General features: G+C 37.2%; 1 protein-coding gene across 6 annotated transcripts in view; it reads right to left on the bottom strand.

Annotated features, from left to right (window-relative positions):
• PCCA (propionyl-CoA carboxylase subunit alpha) overlaps positions 1-21,311 on the bottom strand; it is a 626,991-nt gene that overhangs the window by 1,048 nt on the left and 604,632 nt on the right. For all 6 annotated transcript variants that reach the window (XM_077158589.1, XM_077158590.1, XM_077158594.1 and 3 more), the window contains 2 exons: positions 12,594-12,734; positions 692-769 (listed from right to left, as the gene is read on the bottom strand). In XM_077158589.1, the coding sequence (XP_077014704.1) occupies positions 692-769; positions 12,594-12,734 (219 nt within the window). The remainder of the gene's footprint in view (positions 1-691; positions 770-12,593; positions 12,735-21,311) is intronic.

Genomic DNA, 21,311 nt, shown 5'->3' with positions numbered 1-21,311 from the left:
CTTCGCTCTGCAGATACTTTCAAACCAAAACATCCTTCAGAAAATAACTTTCTTACTAATGGCTTCTTTTTAATCTCAGGAAGAATAAGCAAGTTATTGCTTAAAACATTTTTCTGTTTTCTTCAAGAAGAGGATAGATTTAGGAAGTTTTATTCTTAGCTGATTTCAATACTAATACATCTTCTCCTCCCCCCTCCCTCCCTCCACCCTGTGCAAATCATCAAGTTTCACATATTTACATGGTGGTGCAGCTACTCCTGATCTAAAATTGAATTGTTCTCTTTGTGGAGAAATTATCTTTAAGAGTTATATTAATTTTTGCAATCTGTAAAACCATCTCCTGCTGTGTCACCGAAGTCTCAGATAACTAACTGCTTTCAAGACAGATGTAAACATTAAAAATTAAAGACCCTTTAATTTGAAAGACATTAAGGTGAAGAACAATTGTTCCTTGACTACCTGAACATACTACACAGACTCTTTTCTGGAAGACTCACTCTAAATACAAGCAGGGAAGCCTCCATGCAGAGTGAAAGAGCTATCCCAGTCTTAATGTCCTCATCTGTAAAAGGGAATGGCTGGAATAGATCATCTCAATAGTCCCTTTCTGGCCTAGCAATCCATGATTCAAAGTATAAGTTTTGCTCCTATCACAAAGCCAGTGTGGGTGAGGGGGAATGTGGGAACATACCTTGCCAGTTTTCCCAGCTGTCATACTGTTCTGCATTTTCATGGCTTCAATCACACAAATTTCCTGACCTTCTGCTACCTGGAAAGAGTAAAAAATGGACAGAAGATTTAAAAGCATTCCCATTTTACATGAAGGCATGAAGAAATTCTTTATCAAATACTTGGAAACTTTATCCATTTTTAATTTTAAATTTTTGAATATTTTATTATTCAGAATGTTATTTTTACTTTGATGTACTCAAATTAGACATGTTGGATAAGGAGCAACAACTTCTAATATGTCATATTCAAAGATCATCTTTAGGAGACAGTAGAGGCCATTCACTCTACACCTTACATCCTAGTTAGAAAAACATCCAAAATATTGGAGGACTGGGGATGCTGGTTGTAGGGCCTCCCCTCAGGAATCTCTGTATTTTATATTGCCACAAACAGGTGCAGCAAAAATGGAATGTTTTTTCATTTATAGGAAATATCCAGAATAGGCAAATCTATATAGACATGAAGATTTGTGGTTGCCTAGGGCTGGGGTATAAGAGGCAATTAGGTGGTAATTACTAACAGGAACAGGGTTTCCTTTTGGGGTGATGAAAATGTTTTAAATTGATTGTGATGATGGTTGCAAAACTGTGAACATATTAAAACCCATTGACTTGTACACAATGAAGGGGTGGATTGTATGGTATGTGAATTATATTTCAGTAAAACTGTTTTTTAAAAAAATGTAATGCTTCTGTATACAGACCTGTAGAGTTAGGACAATAACTTAGCATCAAGGCCGTGAAGACCACACTGTCCCATCCTTAGCAAGACAATACCAAGTATTGTCAACAACGAGCTGGCTCCTAGGAAGCATGCTCCAACTCAGGAAATGGTTCCTCGAGTTACCCTCAGCCCCTTGCAAAGAGATGTATACTCAAGCTTGGTGTTCTGATATTTCCCTTTTGTTATGAGGGAAATTCAGGCTGAACTGGGTATAAATTCCTTGGGGTTAAACTAGAGGTTTCCATCCATGAATCATCTGTGACTAAAAGTCACTCCATTTATTCTCTTTTTTCTGCCCTTGATGGACCTGGCCTGAAATTTTCTCCTACCTTTGTGAAAAAGGGATTCCCAGTCTTAGAAATGGGAGAGTTCAGTTTCCTGGGACAACGAGCCATATGGATGTTGGTGGAGCATCCTGGTGTGGGGCTCCAGTACATTCACACCACTTGGGCTATGCTTGTCCAATGCTTCAGAAGTGCCTGGAGAATGTTCTTTCCTGAAATCCCCAGATGATCCCAAAGTCTCCCTCCCGGCCCCCCATGTGGCACAAGCTGTCTTGCTGGCAATCACGAGTGCCTGGGAGCCCTATGTATTCCTTTCCTCTGCTGTTCAGGTGGTGGGCTGTTTTTTCCTGGCACAGAAATATAGGAAGAGAGGGAATGCCAAAGCTTCAGTGCTGGCAGAGAGGAGAGACACTGTGCTGAAGAGCTGGGCTTTGAAAAAAGAAAAAGCTGCCCTTTTTGATACATTTTCATTTGGCATCTGCATTCCAAGGAAAGTGAAGAATAAACTCATGAGGGCTGTTCTTCAAAATGTAAAGGGACAGAAGTGAAGGCAGTTAAAATAACAATGTCTATGCCCCAATTATGGGGGTCAGAGCAGTTACTCCCTCAAGTAGAAATTTGAGAACTTTTTTTTTCTGTTTTCCAAGGAAGGCAGGAATCAAAAAAGATGGGAGAAGGGCAAGCTGCCTTATCTCCACATGTAAAATGCCCAGTGGATCCAGATTATAGCCTCTTAAATGGATGCTGAAGGTCCAGAGCTGGACTAACTGAAACAGCATCCCTACTTAAGGACTGGGCTATTCAGGTGATAGGTTCTATGTGGCTTTCTGGGAAATGGGTCTGAAACTCAACAAAAGGTAATGGAAACTCCATCTAAAAGTTAGTAAACAGCCTTCTACCTCTTTGCTTTGATAGCTGTTTCCTCCCCAGATGGGTGAGTACTCACCAAGGCACTTGGGAGCTTCCATCCTCCCACCCAGCCAACAGTCTTCCTCTGTCTGACATTTGAGAGCCCCGGGCTAGCTCAGAGCCTCCTCGGTCCCCATCCCTGCCCCATAGACTTTTCATGGCAGCACAGCCTTGCCCCCTTTGACAGTACCCTCTGCTGCTCACTCCACTACAGTGGCTCTTGCTTTTAATTCCATTGCTGTGAATCAGAGTTCCTCACTGCTTCTTCTTTATATGGATCTTCAATTAAGTGAATTATTAGTAAAACTGAAGATAGGAAAAAACAAAAAAAAACCCAGGAGAATAACATGACAACAATGCCCACCGGAAACACACCTGATGAGAGCTGGGCCTAGGTAGGCCTCAGCTCCAGATATGTGGCCCTACTTGAGCCTGGAAGCAGTGGGAGGTGGAGAAAGAATTGATGGAGATGTGCTATTGCTGCCCACTGACCATCCATCTGGGCTGGCTTTGTGTATTCATACTGTGGGCAGTTTGCAAAAGGGTAAAATGCAGGTGAATGCAAGTGCTAGGTCCCCAATTTTTAATCAGAAAAAAAACCTGATTTAGCTAGAGATAATCAGGAGAAGTAGGAAAGTACCAAAGTTAAAGTACTCCTGCTCTGACTGCGTGACACTGTCAATTTGATGAAAAGGCCTTCAAAGGAAATGCCTCCTGATCCAAAGTTGCCTCCTGGGCAACTTTGCAACACCTATCTGCAGCAAAGAACTAAGCCCCAGAATTAAATTCTTGTACCTCTGTTTTCTTTTTCATTCTTTATTGTCTCTCCTGAGCTCCTTTCACTGTGTCTACTGGTCTATTCATATTATTTAGTTGTAAATGGAAACTTAATTAATCTGTTTTATCCTCTTTTCACTCAGAGCAATCTGTTTTGTAAACTGTTTTCACTCATTCATCCCTGTGAATGAACTCTTGGAAATTATTCCATGATTCTCCACAAAACAGTGAGAGTTAAGTTTTGTTCATTGGAATCATAAGTTACTGATGTGGACTGAATTGTGTATCCCTGTTTGGACATGTTCTTGGTCTGCATTCTGGTGAGTGTGGAACCACTCTGAACAAGATCTCTCCAAGATGCTACTTCAGTTAAGATGTGGTCCAGCTGAAATCAGGTTGGGCTTTAATCTAGATTACTGGAGTCCTTTTTAAGCAGAGTGAAAATCAGACAGAGGGGGAAGCGAAAGGGAACAGCTAGAAACTGGAAGTCAACAGAGCCTGAGAGAAAAAGAAAACACTGCCATGTGCATTGCCATATGAAGGAAAAGCAAGGAACCCCAAAGATTGCTGGCTAGTCAGAAGATACCAATCCTGGGAAGAGGCACGCTTTCTAGCCTCTGCAACCATGAGCCAATAAATTCCTGTTGCTAAACCAACCCGTTGTGTGGGTATTTGTCTTAGCAGCCCGGAAACTAAAACAGTTACACACACATAGACACAAGCAAACACATATACATATATGAGCTTGGTCTAATTTCATGTTATTTCATCCTTCAAATATCCAAGTCTGAGAACCAAATATAGTATAAACTTTATGTTGAAGAAGGCAGTGGAAATACAAAGCACACTGCTCAGGTCTGTGTGACAATGGCTGTCATCCATGTGCCCCACCGACTAGCTCAGCACTTGCTGGGCCCCAGTTCCAACAATACTGAGAAAGCATCACAGAGCTCTCAGAAGATACAGCTCTTACCTCGAGGATTTGGAAGCTTCGTTGTTCAGCTGTGTGTGTGCTTATATCACATGTGCATAGCCTGCTTCCTTCTCCACCCATTGCCCATGAAGGAGCTAGGCAGTGGGCCCAACTAAGGCAGCACCTGGATTTCCCCAGTGTGCTCAAAAAGCCAGGGTATTAATTGAGTATACAGAAGAAGCCTCTTATAAATTCACAGTTTCATTAAGACAACACACATATGAGGGTGCTGCTACTGTGTAAGCATACTTCTCTAACACTTTTGTGAATCATCTGATAGAGACTTAATGGATGTGACAGGATGTCTCCAATGTTAGGCTTACAAAATGGTCACAAGCCTCAGAAGTCTTTTTGATAAACCTAGTCAGCCTGATGTACTTCTCTGCTGTCTGTCTAATTGGTGTAAAGTTTGTAAACCTGAATCCTATATCTTTCATCCGGCTTATTGTGTCCTCTCCTTTGACACAGGGTCAAGGTTCACATTCACATCTGATTATCAGAGTGGCTCTCATTAAGCAAGGGCCTGCCTCGCACCAAAATTAGTTAGCTTGAGTGAAAACTCAGTCCATTTACACAGCAGATTTTAGCATGTTTAGGAGGCCTGAATGTCACACAGCATTGCTCTGTGCTGAAGAGTTTCAGACATCTCCAGCTGATGATTAATTGTGAGTGATGGGAAATAAAATGCAGTAAAGCCAGCTGCTTGCCATGGTCGGCAAAATGACTATAATGGATATAGGCTGCCAATTTTCCAGTTTTACTGGCAAGTCTTCCAAGTGTAATTAAGGGAAGTTATAAATGATATGGAAATCTATCAAGTCCCATTTATTTTCAGAGGAGTCTTTCCCCAGAGACTTTTATCTTCAAGCTTATAGTATGCTTTGTTGTGCTAATGATTTAAACCACTTCTTATTTCTTATTAAAGTCCCCAATATCCTTCTACCAAGTTCTCTTCATTTCTTCCACAAAGATTAAAAGAAACAGAAACCTTCTTCTGCACACACGTCCTCTGGGAAAATATGCTAAGACTAGGACACATTCGTCAATGTGTATCATTCAAACTGTAGTGATCGCCCACAGGAAAGCTCAAAGAAGAGTGCAGGAAGAAACAGAGGGAAAAGGAAAAAAAAAGATATCCACCAAAAGTAAAGAGTTGAAAGCTCTTCTCAAAAGCAGATATTCATCAGAAGGTGGTACAGCTCACTAATGTTATTTGATTTGGAATAAAAGCATGAAAATGATGGCAAAGGCCTAAAATTGGAGATGTAAAGGATGACTGCACAGTATTCCATTTCTCAATTTCATCCTTCAGAGCCACAAAATGGGGGTGATACAGTGACTGGATGAGATTTACAGTAACAGCTGTGGTCTTCCCACACAAGGGAGGCCCTTCTAATGGGCTAAGGTCTGTTTTGAACAGACGGGGAGTAACAAAACAATGTTCCTATAAAGAGTGTGCAGTCATATTTCTGATAAAGAAAATGATTATGGGAGTCAGATTTCCTTTAAGATGAACCCTAACCTCTTTTGTGGTCCAAAACCAGAGCTGTTTTAAAGTTGTTATTTAAATATAGGAGAGAGGACATAAATGGCATAGAATTTTTTTCCCCTTGTAAGCCTACTCTCTAGCAACTGTAAAGAATGCACAGGAAACTGTGCCAGTGGCATATGGCTTTCTACTGTGCTAAACATTCATACAAAAGACAGGTTCATCAGTCATTGGAGTATCTGGATAAAAAATTAGCTCCTGATGGATGGTATTTTGAGCTTACCTGCTGCTAGTACATTACCCGAGAAACACAGGTTTTGAAACCCACATGACATTAGAAACTGCAGACCATGAAATACGACACGTGCAGGAGCACATAATGTACGCCAGATTATACAAAATAATAAATAAGCTATTTAAACTCTCTGCCTAAAATTGGGCCCGCTGCAAGGAACCCTGGGTCACTTCTACGCAGGCCAATTAATGCACAGCATCTGCTGTATAGAAGCAGGGCATGAAGCACTTCCGAATGATTTCAGCAATTAAAAGAAAACTGTTTCCTGCCTGTTCAGACAGCAACTGTTTCAATGCAAGAGTGAGCACCAAATCACTGTGTGCAGCTGAAAAATTAAGTCCCCTTTTTGGGAATGGGGGTGGGTGGGAGGAAGAATTTTTATGGAAAAAGGAGCCTTCTTTTGTTGTCCTACATTCTGTGTTTTTCTGCCAAATTAGACAGAAGGCTCGGAGGGCTTACCGGCCCGCTGCAGTCTCCCCTTCTGCTGCACTGGGCCACCCGAAAAACATGGATCAATATCAACCCTGCTGACTACTTCACAAAAGTGAAAATCTTTCAATTGCATTTTAAAGGCTGTTCTACTTAGAAGACAGGTGCCTGAATGTAATGCATTTTAAGGCCCTTGGAACCTTTCTTTTGGAACTGAAGAAAGCCACAGTTAAGAGCCACAAGGAAAGGCATCTCAGATTTGGTTAAAAAGCACTATTAGATCTGATTGTAACAACTTCCTCTCTCTGAACCAGTAACATAGGATGGTAAATATCCCCTGATACTTCTGAAGAAGAAATGTGTATTCACATCCCAACATCTTCATGTAAAGAGAGAAGGAGAAGAGACCCCGGAGACTGGGCAGTGTTTACATAATGAAGGAACATCATCAAATTTCAAAGAAAGAGAAGGCCACAGAACTGACACCAAACTCCTTATCCTTTTCAAAGGTCTGTGCACAGGCTGACTTGCTCACAAGGGCATATGAGAAAAGTCACCATATGGAACCATGGCCGCTATCTCCGTAGAACACATCTGCCCCTGTGCTTGCCTCTGCTTCCCTCTGTCCCTTGCTACTCAAACTGCCTGTATTTCAAGGCACTGGGTATTGAGGCAGAGAGCTGACACGCTGAGGGACAGAATAAACAGAGTTGCAGCCAATATAAAACAAGATCAGTTTTTCTTAAAACTCCTTAAAATGGAGAAAAATACTAGTCCCTACTGCCCTCTAAATTAAGCCCAAAATCAGAGCCATAGACTATAGATACAAACAGAATTAGTTAAAAATTGATGAAATTTACAAAGAAACTTAAGAAATCTGTCTGGATTCTACAACTTTGTGATGTATGCCATTGTAAAGGACTCAATGAAATGATAATTTTTTATTTTTAAAACCAAATGGATGAGAAAAGATACTTTGAATCTTAGAAAGGCTGAGAATTGTCATCTTCAAAAATGTTTAAGACAAAGATAATAGATATCATATCCTTTCATCCCAAGTAGATCATTCCTTGAGAAACAGAATCAAATGCTAAACTTATAGAACACTCTCGTACAAAAATAATATTAAGGTTTAGCTATTGATCCATAAAAGTATTTTATCTGAAATTGATAATTATTATTGAGTGAGATATAAATTATGTAAAAATTCCCAAACTACTACCTCTAACAAAGATTAACTTTAAAATTTAAAAATAAATGCTAACTAGAAAAGGTAAAACCATCAAATTCAGGGTAGTGGTTATCATTCCAGAAGAAAGGACAAGTATCAGATTGGGAGAGGTACATAGGGAAAGTTCACTGTAAATGCAATGTTTTGTTAGTTAGATAAATTCTGAAGCAAATATGATAAAGGTAAACAGAGCAAATGCATGCCTGTATTATTCTAACTTTTGTATGTCTGCAATACTTCATTATTAAAAATTTTACAAATATTAAATAAAGAATTTCATGAATCTATTTACATATGCTTTGGAATACAATCTGAGGTTTGGATGAAAAACTGGCATTTTGTCAAATAAGCTGCTTGAATAACCACTGTTATAAAATATGTAAATTTAATTATTGCAATTATTTTATGATTGTAAATCAAGGCATCTAAAAACTAGAAAATCTATCAAACAGCCAGGCTAGTTTCTCTGCCAGGGAAGATGCAATTACTGCTATAAGGCTGCATGAGGTAAACAAGTATGATGCCAGACAAACACCAGTGTCAGGAAAACCCAACTTAACCCTTCTCATCTAGAATACCAAAAAGCAAAGGAGTTCTCAAATCCAGTCTGGAATGAAAAAATAAAGGTCACACGCTAAGTTTCTTTGAGATTTCCGCAAGATCAGCTATAAGCTAAATTGTATGATGATTTGGAGACAAAGAAGAGATGAGAGGATTATACTCTGCAGTGGGGCACCTGTGTCCGATGGTCAGTGTGGCCCAGCCATCTGTGTGGGAGCCCTGGCCCTGAAGGAGCACATGCAAGGAGGGGGAAGACGATGAGAGTCTAGGTAGTGCTTCTATTAATCATTATAATTATTACATTCTTATTGGTAACATTTCTTGCCTAAGACCTTGTTCAAAAGAGCAATAATCCCAAATACCTAATTATACTTCTGCTAAAGGCTGGTTCTATTAACAAAGCCAATCTTTCTCACCTTGGCCATACAAAAATACTTCACTCTGTTTTACTACGATTGAATTGGGTTAGTGGCAAGAAAAGGAGCAACAGGTACTTAATATTAATTTATTACTGTACCTGATTTCTCAAACTAATAATTACAAAAGAAATGAATGTAAATGGGTATACAGCCTGTTTCTGGTCTGTTTCACTTTTTTGATATATTAAATGAGTATTTTTTATGTCAATCTGTGATGACTAGAAAATTGGGAAGAATCTTAACTAAATGTCATATTAAAATATCCCCTTGGGTTGGATTTTTTTGTTTCTGATTATCAAAAGGCTAACAAAACAAATGTGCTCATAATGACTTCACTTTATATTTCAAAGTCAAAATGAAAATTGTACACCAAATTCAGCAGTTGTAAGTCACGCACTATCATGTGGAGAAAATGTATTCAGCCATTAATTGGGAGGAATATGTTTTTAAAATGTTTTTATTCAAGAATATAACAAACACAGAGGTTTAAAAATTTAAACAAGCTATAAAAATGCTAACTTGATTATAGAAGTGTCCTTAGTTTGTGATAAAAGATGCATTTTTCAAACAAATGAAAATTAATCTTTGTAAAAATATTTTCAGAAGACGAATAAAACTGTCATGTTCTTATTGCTGTCATTTATGTCATTCTATCTATTTTTTTCTGAATTAAATTTGTGATTCTTGATTTTAACAATCCACTCCTACTTTGTTTCTTATTGGCTTGTTTATACGTATGCATTTTACTGTGATTATTAACTAGCCTCCCCCTCCCCACCAGGTAAATACACATGTTCAAAAAGATTAATATACAGTCATTTAAAAAAAATGATTTTACTACCACATTTAAGTAGTGTATTAAGTAGTATGTGATAAACATTGAAAAAGTATTAGGAACTTTTGTTGTGTGAACCCTAAAGAACTACTTAATTTTCTGTGTTTAGGGAATGGAAAGTATTTCAAATGAGTCAGTTCTCAAATTTTTTACACACAAAGCTACTGAATGTATCTGTTATAAACAACCACCCCAAATCGTTTTTTACCTGAGGTTTTAAAACTCTGTTAAAAGTGTTTACTTCACAAAATAGACTTGTTACTTATTATTTGTGTGCTACATATAGAACTTATTTTCTGGCCTACCATTTTAACATCTGTCAAGTTTTAGTTAGCTAAATGTAAAAATTATAGATGACTGGAATTTAAACTTCAAAACAAAACAAAAAACTCTTCAAAGAAAAATAAAATACTTATAGGCCCTTAGCTGTTTTAGGTCCTTGTCTCCCTTGCAGATATACAGGGATGACTGATTCCATTATCTTTCTACCGATAACGGTCAAACCTAGCTTACCTATTATTATTGCTCAAAAAGCACAATATGCCCTGCAGTGCTAAAATAATTTAAAACTGAAAACTTAAAAGTTACAAGTAATATTTTCTTATAATGGTCTCAAGAAAGTATTGCACCTCTGCCCCAAGGAAAGTTTCATCTAACTATAGCATTGTTCTAAGAATGTGGGATTAAACTTCTCACCCAGTGTTTGATTTAGGTATTAGTGGTTTTGGACATTTTCACAAATAATAGCTTAAGAGAAAACAGTGTTTTAGCAAAACACAATGCCATAGACTATGAAAGGAAGTTTTGAAAGGACCAAAAGTGGCATCAGGAACTAAAGAGAGGAATAAAAAAAAAAGCATATGCTTTACCTGACCAGCCTAGGAATACCGTGCCAACAGCACGGGTTACCAGCCAATTCACTATGTGTGCCCCCCTACACCACAAAGTTACAGCTGAGTAGGGCTTCTACACTTTAAAGGAATACATAAAATATAGGCCCCATTTCTCCGTGGTAACTTTTTAAACAGTTCTCAAACCATTCTAGAATATTCACATTTAATTATCGGTTGTTGTTTTCATTATCTGAGCTACTCCAATGAACCAAAGATTAATATCACATTGTTCCCTTTTACTAAATGCCTTGTTTTCCCACAACATTAAATTATTAAGCAGGAAATGGAAAATATGAAAGCTAACACTTTTGTTATACGGAAAATCTAGGCTAGGGAAAGCAGTTGCTAGAAAAAATACAAGAAACCCACCCTGATCGTTTGGATTGCCGGCTCCCTGCTCCCTGCCCTCTGAGCAGGCACAGCGAGGGAAGCTGGCACACAAGGAGAGCCAGGACTGCAGACAGAGCCCTCCCATCACTTTCCCTCCATGCTCTCTGCAGGCCCACTTTCCCTCCCTCCTCTCTCATGTTTTGAACTCAGGTTATTAGAAAAGTAAGGATTTACGTCAAACTATTGCTTTTTTTTTAAAAGGTGATTTTATCATTAAGGCTACACAATCAGGACTGATGAGCTCAGGATGGCAGTATAGCGGTTATATGACTTCTAGGAGAAACCTTAAGCAGAAAAATGAAAAATAAACCTCTCACATTGTTTACTTCTAGTCACATTGTTCAGTTCTAGTCACTGGAAGATCCCACTGACTGCTCTGATTTGTAGTACATGAATATAGACTTAACAATGCAGACATACAAGGCATACCTTATCCTCCTACAGTATTCAACATATATAAATAATTTTTTTTATTACCTCTCCCAAATCCTTAACACTTGGGGATTAGACGATCTTTATGGGTGCTTTCTTCCATAAATGGCAATGCTTTAAAAGTAAAAGTAACAATTCATAGCTACTGAGCCTCTTCTAAGAGAAAATCTGGGAATTCCAATTCTATATCACCAAGAAAAGCAACTAACAATCAGTTTTTCCAACTGCACATTATCAATTTCAGGGCTAATCATTTGAACAACTGAAATATTCATTTCTTACAAATATTTTTCTATAAGCCAATACCAGTCATGTGAAAATTTTTTCAAGGTTGATATTTTATTTATGTTAATAAATGGGGAGGCAATTTTAATATAATCTTTAAAGGAAAATATGTAAACCCCAGCAACTAAACTGAAATACAAAGTGGAATCACCATATCGCCCATTAAAGACTATCATGGTTGGCCATTATCTTCTCACCCACAAATAAAAATGCAAGTGTTTCAGTGCTCCTAGAAATGCTCTGGTTGCATCTTAAATTGTCTTCTTTTTACTTTTGCTGCTCAACTTTAAAATCAACAGAGATTTCTATCCCTACTCTTAGAGAATGCACATATCCTACCTCTTTGTCCATAGCAAGTTATTTTGAGACTGAATATGTGAGGAAATATCAAAATAACTTTTCATTGTGCCTCAATGTCACAAGGTCAATATGAAAAACTTCAAACTATGATCCTAAATTTGTTTATCAAGTTATGGAAGTGCCCCGGCACTACACAGATTAGGGAATTAATCTTCCTTCATTTTCCTTCTCAATTAGTCATATATTCCAGACATCAAGCAAAAAATTCCCCATGGGAGGATTATTTCTTGGCATGAGATCTTTAAGGATGTTTTGCAAAGAATGCTGGAGAGTAATTAGAAATTTTAAATAACACTTTCTAGTACACTAAATTTAACAAATAACAAAACAAATCTGGCCTTATTTCTATTCCAATCACAGATTTTGGGGGAGAAGTACTCAAAACATTATTAGTACTAATTCAAATGTGAAATAGTTGGACAAAGAATGCACAAAATCTATTTTGCTGTTTTATGGGGGTAGTATGACTCAATAAAGAACTGCAAAGAATGTGATCATACCTTCAACCAATCCTTCAGGAAAGAGAATTCTGAGACCTGTAGACACTCACCCACATTCTACAAATACTTTACTTACCATGTCTCCTGGCTTGACAGAAACAGTCACCACCATTCCAGGCATCGGGGATCGCAGAATACTGCTTGTGTCCTCAGCCACCTTTTCCAGCATAAATTTGTTCAATTCTGCAGCAAGTTTGGTTAAGATATGCAACTGATACTTGAGGGAGAAAAAAACAAAAACAAAAACATAAAAGGTAGAATTTAAATGACAAACTTCTCAAAACAGAATTAATTCAAAATCAGTTTTCAGCTTTTAAATTTAAACAACATCCTTGAAGTCATAATAGTTTTAAATTATTGTACATAAAATAAAATATATTTGTTTCTGACATATGTTGTAATCCAGTTATTTAAGAAATTTCTTGAAATAAGAACCACTCCAGTAATTAATTAGTGATAACAGAAAGTATCCTGCATCATTACAAAAAACATTTTGAGCCTTTATAAAGAAAACATTAAAATTTTTACTTGCATTCCCTTCACCATTTACAAATTTATCCCAATTAATGCAAATACCAGGAGCTGGGTCAGCCAGAGATCACAGTGGCGACACCATGCAAGAATCACCAGTAGATGGCAGCAGATTTCTGTCTCAAACTTTCTATACCCACTGAAAGGGGTGGTGAAAGAGTTGGTATCAGTAAGTTAAGACAAAGAGTTTCAGTGTTCATTTGGGTAAAATACTATTTAAAATTCAAAATGTTTTCCATGAAATAAAATGTTATATTCACTATTGAAAAAGTAGGCTTTTCTTTCTAGGTAACAAGATGGTTAGCGTAGATAAAAGGAAAACATAATGAGAATCCTTCTGAATTAAGGAGACATAAGAATTAAGATTTAAAAATTACCGAGAAAAAAACAATATGTGCAGCCAAGTATTTTTAATAGTACCTTTTGTAGGTGGCTTTCAAATAATTAGGGGCACAATAAGGCAATTTGGTCAAAAAGCATTTCTAATAAAGTGAATTCCTACCTGGCAGGAAAAAATCCTAGATCTCAGGAGATAGATATATTAGGCATGATTTAGTCTATCTGAGCAGAAACAAGGTAAAATAGATAGAGGAAGTGATATGCAGTGAAGTTCGGACCACCATCTGAAGACTTTAGGATTCCGACCAAATTGTATTTATCTTGGGGAAGATAGATGTAGCATACAAGGTAGTTCCACTTTGTTTGCAAAAAAAGCTGCTGTAACTCAAAGCCTCCTGTGGGCATCGTGATGGCAGAGATGGGAGGAATGCAAAAACAAAATAAAATTCATCCTTCAATGCTGTACAAGGATGATGAAAATCTGTAACTGTGTTCTTTATAGGGTCTACTTTTTTTTTAAGGGGGGAGGGTGGATCTCACGGAAGAGCTCTGATAGCCTAAATTTCAAGTAGATTTGCCACACTGTGACAGGTTGAATAACATCTTTTGCATGTTTCTTTACTCCTGAGTGTGTGTTTTGCAATCAAGACATACAAGTGTCTGCCAGTTTCTAAAGGATATGATCCTTAAGTGGAATTACAGTGCAAATAAAAGCTTTTTGCTCCTATTAAAATTCATCTGAGTCATAAGTGGCAAGGGAAAAAAGCAAGGAGAGTGCATTCTACTGTCAGTCTAATAAACATTCTGGGCAGAGGGACTATTTATCAAAGATGAATTGTACCTCAAAGTCCTTCATTAAATCTATAGGGGAGGAGGAGGGAAATAGAAGGAGAGGAGAGAATATAATTATGCCAAATTGCACAGTTTCAGTATCTGTGCTCTGCCTTGAAAAAAAAAAAATCAGTCAACAAAAAAGTTACTTTCCTAACTAGCATCATCCTGAGATGCTTCCATGTGATTGATCACTATTGTGCCTAGTTATTTAGTTTTCAGTATTGCGTCCAGATCTATTTAATGCTATATTTTGTGCAATTCCACTTCAAAATATGAACTTTAAATTCAGGAAAAAAATCTTTATACATGGAAGATCACATAATTTACCACATTTCACCACAGTGGACATACTTAAAAACTCATTTTAGCTATATCATAAACAAACCTAATAAGAATGAAGTGCTAAGATTGTACTTAGCTCATTTCTTCCTAGAAATTACAAAATCCTGATACAACTCTATCCCTTTACTATTTTTATAATTTCCGTATCTTTTGGATTCCTTTCTCTGTAGGACTCCTGCTTTACTTGGAAAGAGATGTAAAAGAGTCACAAAATTCAATGCCTTTAGATGAAGGCGTTGTTATTGATGAGATGTTCCTTTCCTTTTGTATTTGTTTATTGTTCCTAAATCTGTTTGGGAATAAGCGACTGATTGTAATTGCAAGTGAAAAAATAACAACAAAGTAAACTCCTCAGGAAAGTCCTTGTTGGAAATAGCTGGCTTAGAAATGACCCTCTGAATATATAAAGAGAAGGCAGAGAGAGGGTTCTCTTTTTAAGATTACCTTTGATGTCCTGACCCCGTCAGAGTACCCACAGAAACCCGTCTTCTTAAAACAATGTCTTGGCTCACCAGTACAGTCTTACACAGGGGTGCTTGCCAGGATCGGATCTAAGTGGAGCGCAGCATATGGGCCCATCATAATGAATTGCCTGGTGAGAACCGTAAAAGCTTTTTGATGCTCCAGAAAAGAAGTCATTTAAGAATATACACCAGGGCTTTCCAAGCTTATGATCAAAACTGCTATTTACTGGTTTCACTGAATTCTTAGGGGGTACAAAGCAGCCAACTAGTTTGGAGGTTTTAGGAGAATTCTCCTATGATGTGTGCAGGGCAAGAGTTTGGGTTTATGACAGGTATTCAGCAGATGTGCCTAATGGGTTCTGTAAAACTTCCCCAGAGAGTTCTTTTTTTAAGTTTGTTGTTGTTGTATGAAAGCAAATAAACTACAAGGTTTATGTTTTTTGGGGTAAGTGTCCAAGATTTGAAAGGCTGGTTGTCAGGAAAGAGAAGCACAATTCTAGAAATAGCCATAAAGTCTTCATCCTGCTAGATCATGAGAAACATCTGCTTGAGTGATAAGAAGCTTGATGGACCTGGCAGCCACAGAGCCAGGACCTGAATAGTTCTGGTTTTATCAGTAGATGTCACTTCACTCTGCTAGGTTCAGGGAGGTATTCTCCAAGTCAAAGTTAAGTTAATAAAGTTTTGAAAAACCTTGTTGTGTAAATTAGAATAGAAAACAGGTGCTGTGTGGGCCTGAGCTAATCGGGCTTCTCAATCAATAGAGGTAAATTATTGGAGGAACTGAGGTGTTATCGGATGACCTAATTATAATAAAATGACCCTAGTCTGAGCCTGTTATCAAATTAATTTTATGGTATCTATAATGTAAAATCATTATCTAACAAGAAAATTTCTCCAAAAAAGATGAAAAGAAAAACGAATCATACTGGATGTGAAAGGATAAGGGGAAAAAAGACATTAGATGGACAATAAAATAGAACATGATAGCATGGTTGTTTAATACAGCTTTAACGTGGAAACTGATAAGAAAGAAAAGGCTGAGGGCAGGTTGCTGTTGTTGGAAGAGAAGGAAGGAACCAGTCACAGTGTGGGAGGAATATATGCTTTTTAACTAGACTTAGTTAACAAAAATATGCATGCCCATCGGTACTCATGTGCACACGGGCGCTCCACAGACAGTAAAGACCATTTTGCTACGTGATACCCTACACTCAAATGGTCACACAAAACACCCTCCTGCTAGTTTCTATATTAGTTCAGTACGTGAATCTCCTTATGGAGTTCAAATTCATGTGCTTATTTCTAGGACCTCTAGATTTACCAGTAATTTTATAGAACAATCCCATGTGCTAACATGTTTGCATGATTTAGAGGTATGGGCTGCTTGCAAAATAAGTAGTTCAAGTTTGCTTTTTTTTTTTTCAACTGTAATTTCAGAGGCTGTAGCATTATTCATCTTAAAGTGGACTCAGCTCATTTCCATTTCTACATCACTCTTCCACAATAACATTTTTTCAGTTAGAGAGCTACTAAAGTTCTAAAATATCAACCGCTAGCCATATCAATACCAAAGACAAAGGGCACTTCAGTAAGTCAACATTTGAGTTAAGGGTATATGATGAACTTATACCATAAATAATTTTGCATCAATTATCTTAACATCCTGAAGCACTGACCAAATATTGTAAATCCAGCCTCACTGAATGTGTCAGGGGCATTTCTTCAAAGACAAGGATCTTTTCTTTTTACTCAAGACTTTACACTTTTGGCCTCAAGGATCTTGAACAGCAAGCCCTGTCAACATTTCCACAGTGTGGCAGTGAGAGCTAACATTAAAATATTCCCCTAAATGTCTACTTTCCTAATGCAGAGCAGGAAGAGAAAAATCACCAATGACTTTAAAAGTGACAGCTATAACTAGCCACAAAAGTGATACATCTTTAAAAACATCGGGGTATGAGAAAAGGTAGAGAAAAATACTAAATTAAATTAAAACCCTAAAGTAGAATCAGAATTTAATTCAACCATATCTTCCTTTCCTGAAATCTTTGTGGGATACACAGTTAACATTTGAGCAAAACATACTAAGGGTTTAAAAGCCACACACAATACATTCCTCTCTACTTTAGCTTCAGGTTCAATCACCCAATATCTTAAAAAAAAAAAAAAATTTTAACCAATCCAAATCTCCAAAAGCAATGCTAAAAATAAACAGAATTAAGCCTGTGGATGTCCTTCTCTTGCAGTTACAACCCAGGCAAAGAAGGTGAAATGAACAGACAACAGCAGTTAAAGCGCTTGCCAGCCAGAGCTTGTTCAGCTGCAGTCGCTGCAGCAACCCGTGAGTATAATGCTGTGACAACTCCATCAGCACAGTCTCAAGGTAGCTGTCAATCAGAATGCATCATTTAATCCAACAGCACTCGGAGGACTTTCTCTTACAACCCACATGACAGCATATCTACAACTCTATTTATATCAGCGCCCAGTTGTGTTTACAATGCTAGTGTAATTAGAAAAGATGCAACAGGCAGCAATATTATTGAGATTTCCATTTTGCAGTATTGCCCTGTAAAGTGTGATCTTGCTTCACAGAGTCATGCTAAATGACAAAAGGCTATTTTCTTCAATCTTCCAGCTCAGACAGCACTTCATTTGCAGCTATATATAATTAGATTAATGGTGTAGTGCAGTACAAAGCAGGCCCACTTCACATCAGATAGCATATGAATTAAGACAAACACTTATTTCAATTCCAGGCAGAGAAAGCAATGACTGGGGTATTTAGCATACCCTTTATGGTGGAATGAGATGTTAATTGTGTACCATTACCTCTAAACTGCTTGCTTGTTGTATAAATCACTGTGCTAATTGATGCAGAGATAGAAATGTAGCCACAGGCAAGAAAGCAAAGGAATGGGAGCTGAAGATGGTGAATAAAGGATTATCGAGTAAAACCATATGGAGATGAGGTTCCTTTGAAACCTTTGCTTTCTGCCCATGAGCAGTATTTCTTAAAGCACAGAAAAACTCTGTACTAGCACAAAGAAATTTTTTGCATTCCTTTTTAAAAATATATTTTTATTGACAAATCTTTACACTCATACAGTCCATACATGGTATACAATCAATGACTCACAATATCATCACATAGTTGTGTATTTATCACCAGGATCATTTATAGAACATTTGCATCACTCCAGAGAAAGAAATAAAAAGAAAAAAAGAAAAAGCTCAAACATTCCCATACCCCTTATTTATATTCCTTTTTAAAAGCACAGATTGTTTTAAAACATCCTCACTGCCAGGCTTCCAAAATAACAGCTATATGGAAATTAACCCGAACATACACTTATGAAACCATAAAACCATGGAATGTGTGGTTTTCAGATAGTCAGAACTCCTTATCTGGGTTTCAGGCTCATGGGTTAATAAGTAACACTTGTAAACTACCTGAAGCAGATGTTTCTGACCCATCCACAGGGCAGAAATAAATTCTTTCCCAAGGGTTGAAGTTGTTCTTTTAGATTTAAAAAAATCTCTTCTGGTTTAAATCTGTTATGGGCTCTAATTATTTAGAAGTATTTAGTCAAGATGAGAATAAGGGGAGTTCTAACAGAACAGAACCAATTTTATCTGTCATTGAAATAACAACTTTAATTAACACTACTACCAAAAACTAAAATCTGACTATTCTAGTTTATGATTTCACATCAGTAGAAAGAAGCTATTTTTTCTTGCTTTTCTAAAAGTAGCAAAAAAATAAACAAAAGCACATAATTTAAAAGCCTCCATCTTTTATCGTAACATCCTCTTAAAAACGCCATCCGGCGTTCCACAGATCTTATTAGGCAAAGAGCAAAATGGGTATTTCAGAAGCACAATTATAGAAACCAAATGCTATACACAAAAAGTCAAACCACCAGCGACCCACAGATGAGATAGACGTGTTCTTCAGAAGTTCATAAATCAACTGCATGTGCCCCATATACATGTTCACGATTTTTTTTTAATAGCAAGGCCAATAGTAAGGTGCAAATTACTGCTGTGCAGTTTGTCACAGATTCAACTGCTTAGTAATTAGCACTGTTATAACAAAATTTTACACACAGCAAATGTGAGTCAGTTAATAGTTCAAATTCTCAACTTCAGAGTAACAGTTAATATAATCATTTATTGCAAATGGACAGTTGAGAAATGCTGTGCATAGTTTAGTTTTGTGAAATATGATTACCACACTAATTTACAAGATAATTTTAAAAATGCCCTAAGACATTAGAACGTTAAAATGTCTTGTTCAGGTTATCACCATTGAAACTGGGGGTGGGGGTGGGATGCGGGTGGGGTAGGGAGTCCAGAGACCTTTTGTTAAGGACAAGTGTTTGTTAGGGGTAACAGCCTTTACCTTTCACCATAGAGAGCTGAACTGAGGACACCTATACTGCAACCTCAAATTCAATAGTTTCAGGTTTAGGCCATTATGTTAAATAAAACTTAAAAAAAAAAAAAAAAAAAACTATGAAGACACACCAGGGATCTTTGAAATGGAAACAAATGGCAGCAAAATAAATAGCGTGAACTACCCTGAAATAACATCTCCCAAGTGTGCAGCAAGTTGACATAAATGGAAATACGCTGAAGAAAAGATCTGTGAGGCAGCGCCTGGGCCCTGCTCCCTGGTCATTAATCACTTGTTTAGGCTATTTAATCCAGAGCGGTACAGCCTGCAGCAAAGCGCCAACACTCCCATCACTTGTATGTCAGGGATGCAAGTGTTAACAGGATAAAATAGACGGTTTCTGATATTGTGTCCCAGTGCCTCAGAATTTGCTCCCTTTAATTGAAAAAAGCAGTTAAACACAAAGTAAATCATTCAGTTAGCTGAGCTGTCAAAGTCAATATGTTGCAATGACATAATGCAACACTTTCAACACCCATCTACTTACCTTTATGAATCAATCTACACTCAAAGTTCTATTTTTACTGGTAAGTTGTTTCTTTACCTTGTTTTTTGGTGGACCAATGTGCCACAGGAGCCACAATGATTCAGCAGTGATTAAGGTAAGTTTCTGAGGAAAGAATTACAAAAATAGAGGTGGGAAGAAAACAAAAGGGCAAAAATACATATGGCCCATTTCAACAGCTCTTATCCAAAATTCTCGCTAAAAAAAAAAAAGGAGGCGGTGTGATGGTGGCTCAGTGGCAGAATTCTTGCCTGCCATGCCAGAGACCCAGGTTCAATTCCCAGTGCCTGCCCATGCAAAAAAAAAAAAAAAAAAAATTTTTTTAATCACAAAACAAGGAGAAGATTTCCTTTGAGAAAAGAATAAATCTGGTAGGACTAGTATCAAAACTTTGAAGGAACAAGTGAATTAGTCTGTATGTCTCTCCTTGTTTCAAAAAGAATATTCTCTGGAGAGGAAAATAAGGAGATATCTGTCAACAATATAAAAATCTAACCTAGTTGTTTTTGTGTATGTGTTTTTTTTATTAAATCAGAAACTCAAGGCTCCCCTTCAGTTCTAATATCCTAAGCTAATTCTAACAATATTGCCAAAATCAAATTGAAATTAAATATTAAACCCTGCATTCAAGTATGGATTATTTATACCCTTGGCTGTGCTCCTTGTAATTTGAATCACTTATATCATAATATCAAAATGCCACAAAAGGAAATAAGCTACCACACAAGAACCTAGTCCCACTTTTGCCACTCTTCTAATTGTGACATGGCTATCACTGATGGGAAGGAGTGCACTGAGAGTAAGTCTTAAGTATTATCTCCAAAGGAGCAAATCTGACCTAATGGCAGCTAGTACTCTTGAAGCTCAGCTTCCAGTGAAACCACCACAGGGGCATGATGATAAAGGAAGCCCAGTCTCTGCTTTGCCTAGGTGACCACAAGCTGTCTAACAAGTAGGTACATATGCCACAAAGGTAATTTGCTGTAATAAATGGCACTTTTACATCTACAAATGCAAGTCCATTTATAATGAACTGTACGGGACTCAGAAAATAGAACATGTGCATTCTGTTTGATCAGAAGTCTCAGTAACACGTTATGGCTATAATGAGTAATTTTTTCTTTTTACACAAGAAAAAAATAGATCTTTAAAAGCCTTGTATTCGATTATATAACAATACCAACATCTGTTAACAGTACAGTCTGTTTCTATTTTGCATCTTGAATTGTTTTATGTAATTACAAATTTATAAGGTTATTTGGTAAACCAGTAAGAAGGTACCTTTTTGAAGCACTATATAATTTGGGGTACAATGAA

The sequence above is a fragment of the Tamandua tetradactyla genome, chromosome 4 (genome assembly GCF_023851605.1).
Source record: "Tamandua tetradactyla isolate mTamTet1 chromosome 4, mTamTet1.pri, whole genome shotgun sequence".
Taxonomy (NCBI): Eukaryota; Metazoa; Chordata; class Mammalia; order Pilosa; family Myrmecophagidae; genus Tamandua; species Tamandua tetradactyla.
This window is presented reverse-complemented; position numbering and strand designations above follow the sequence as displayed.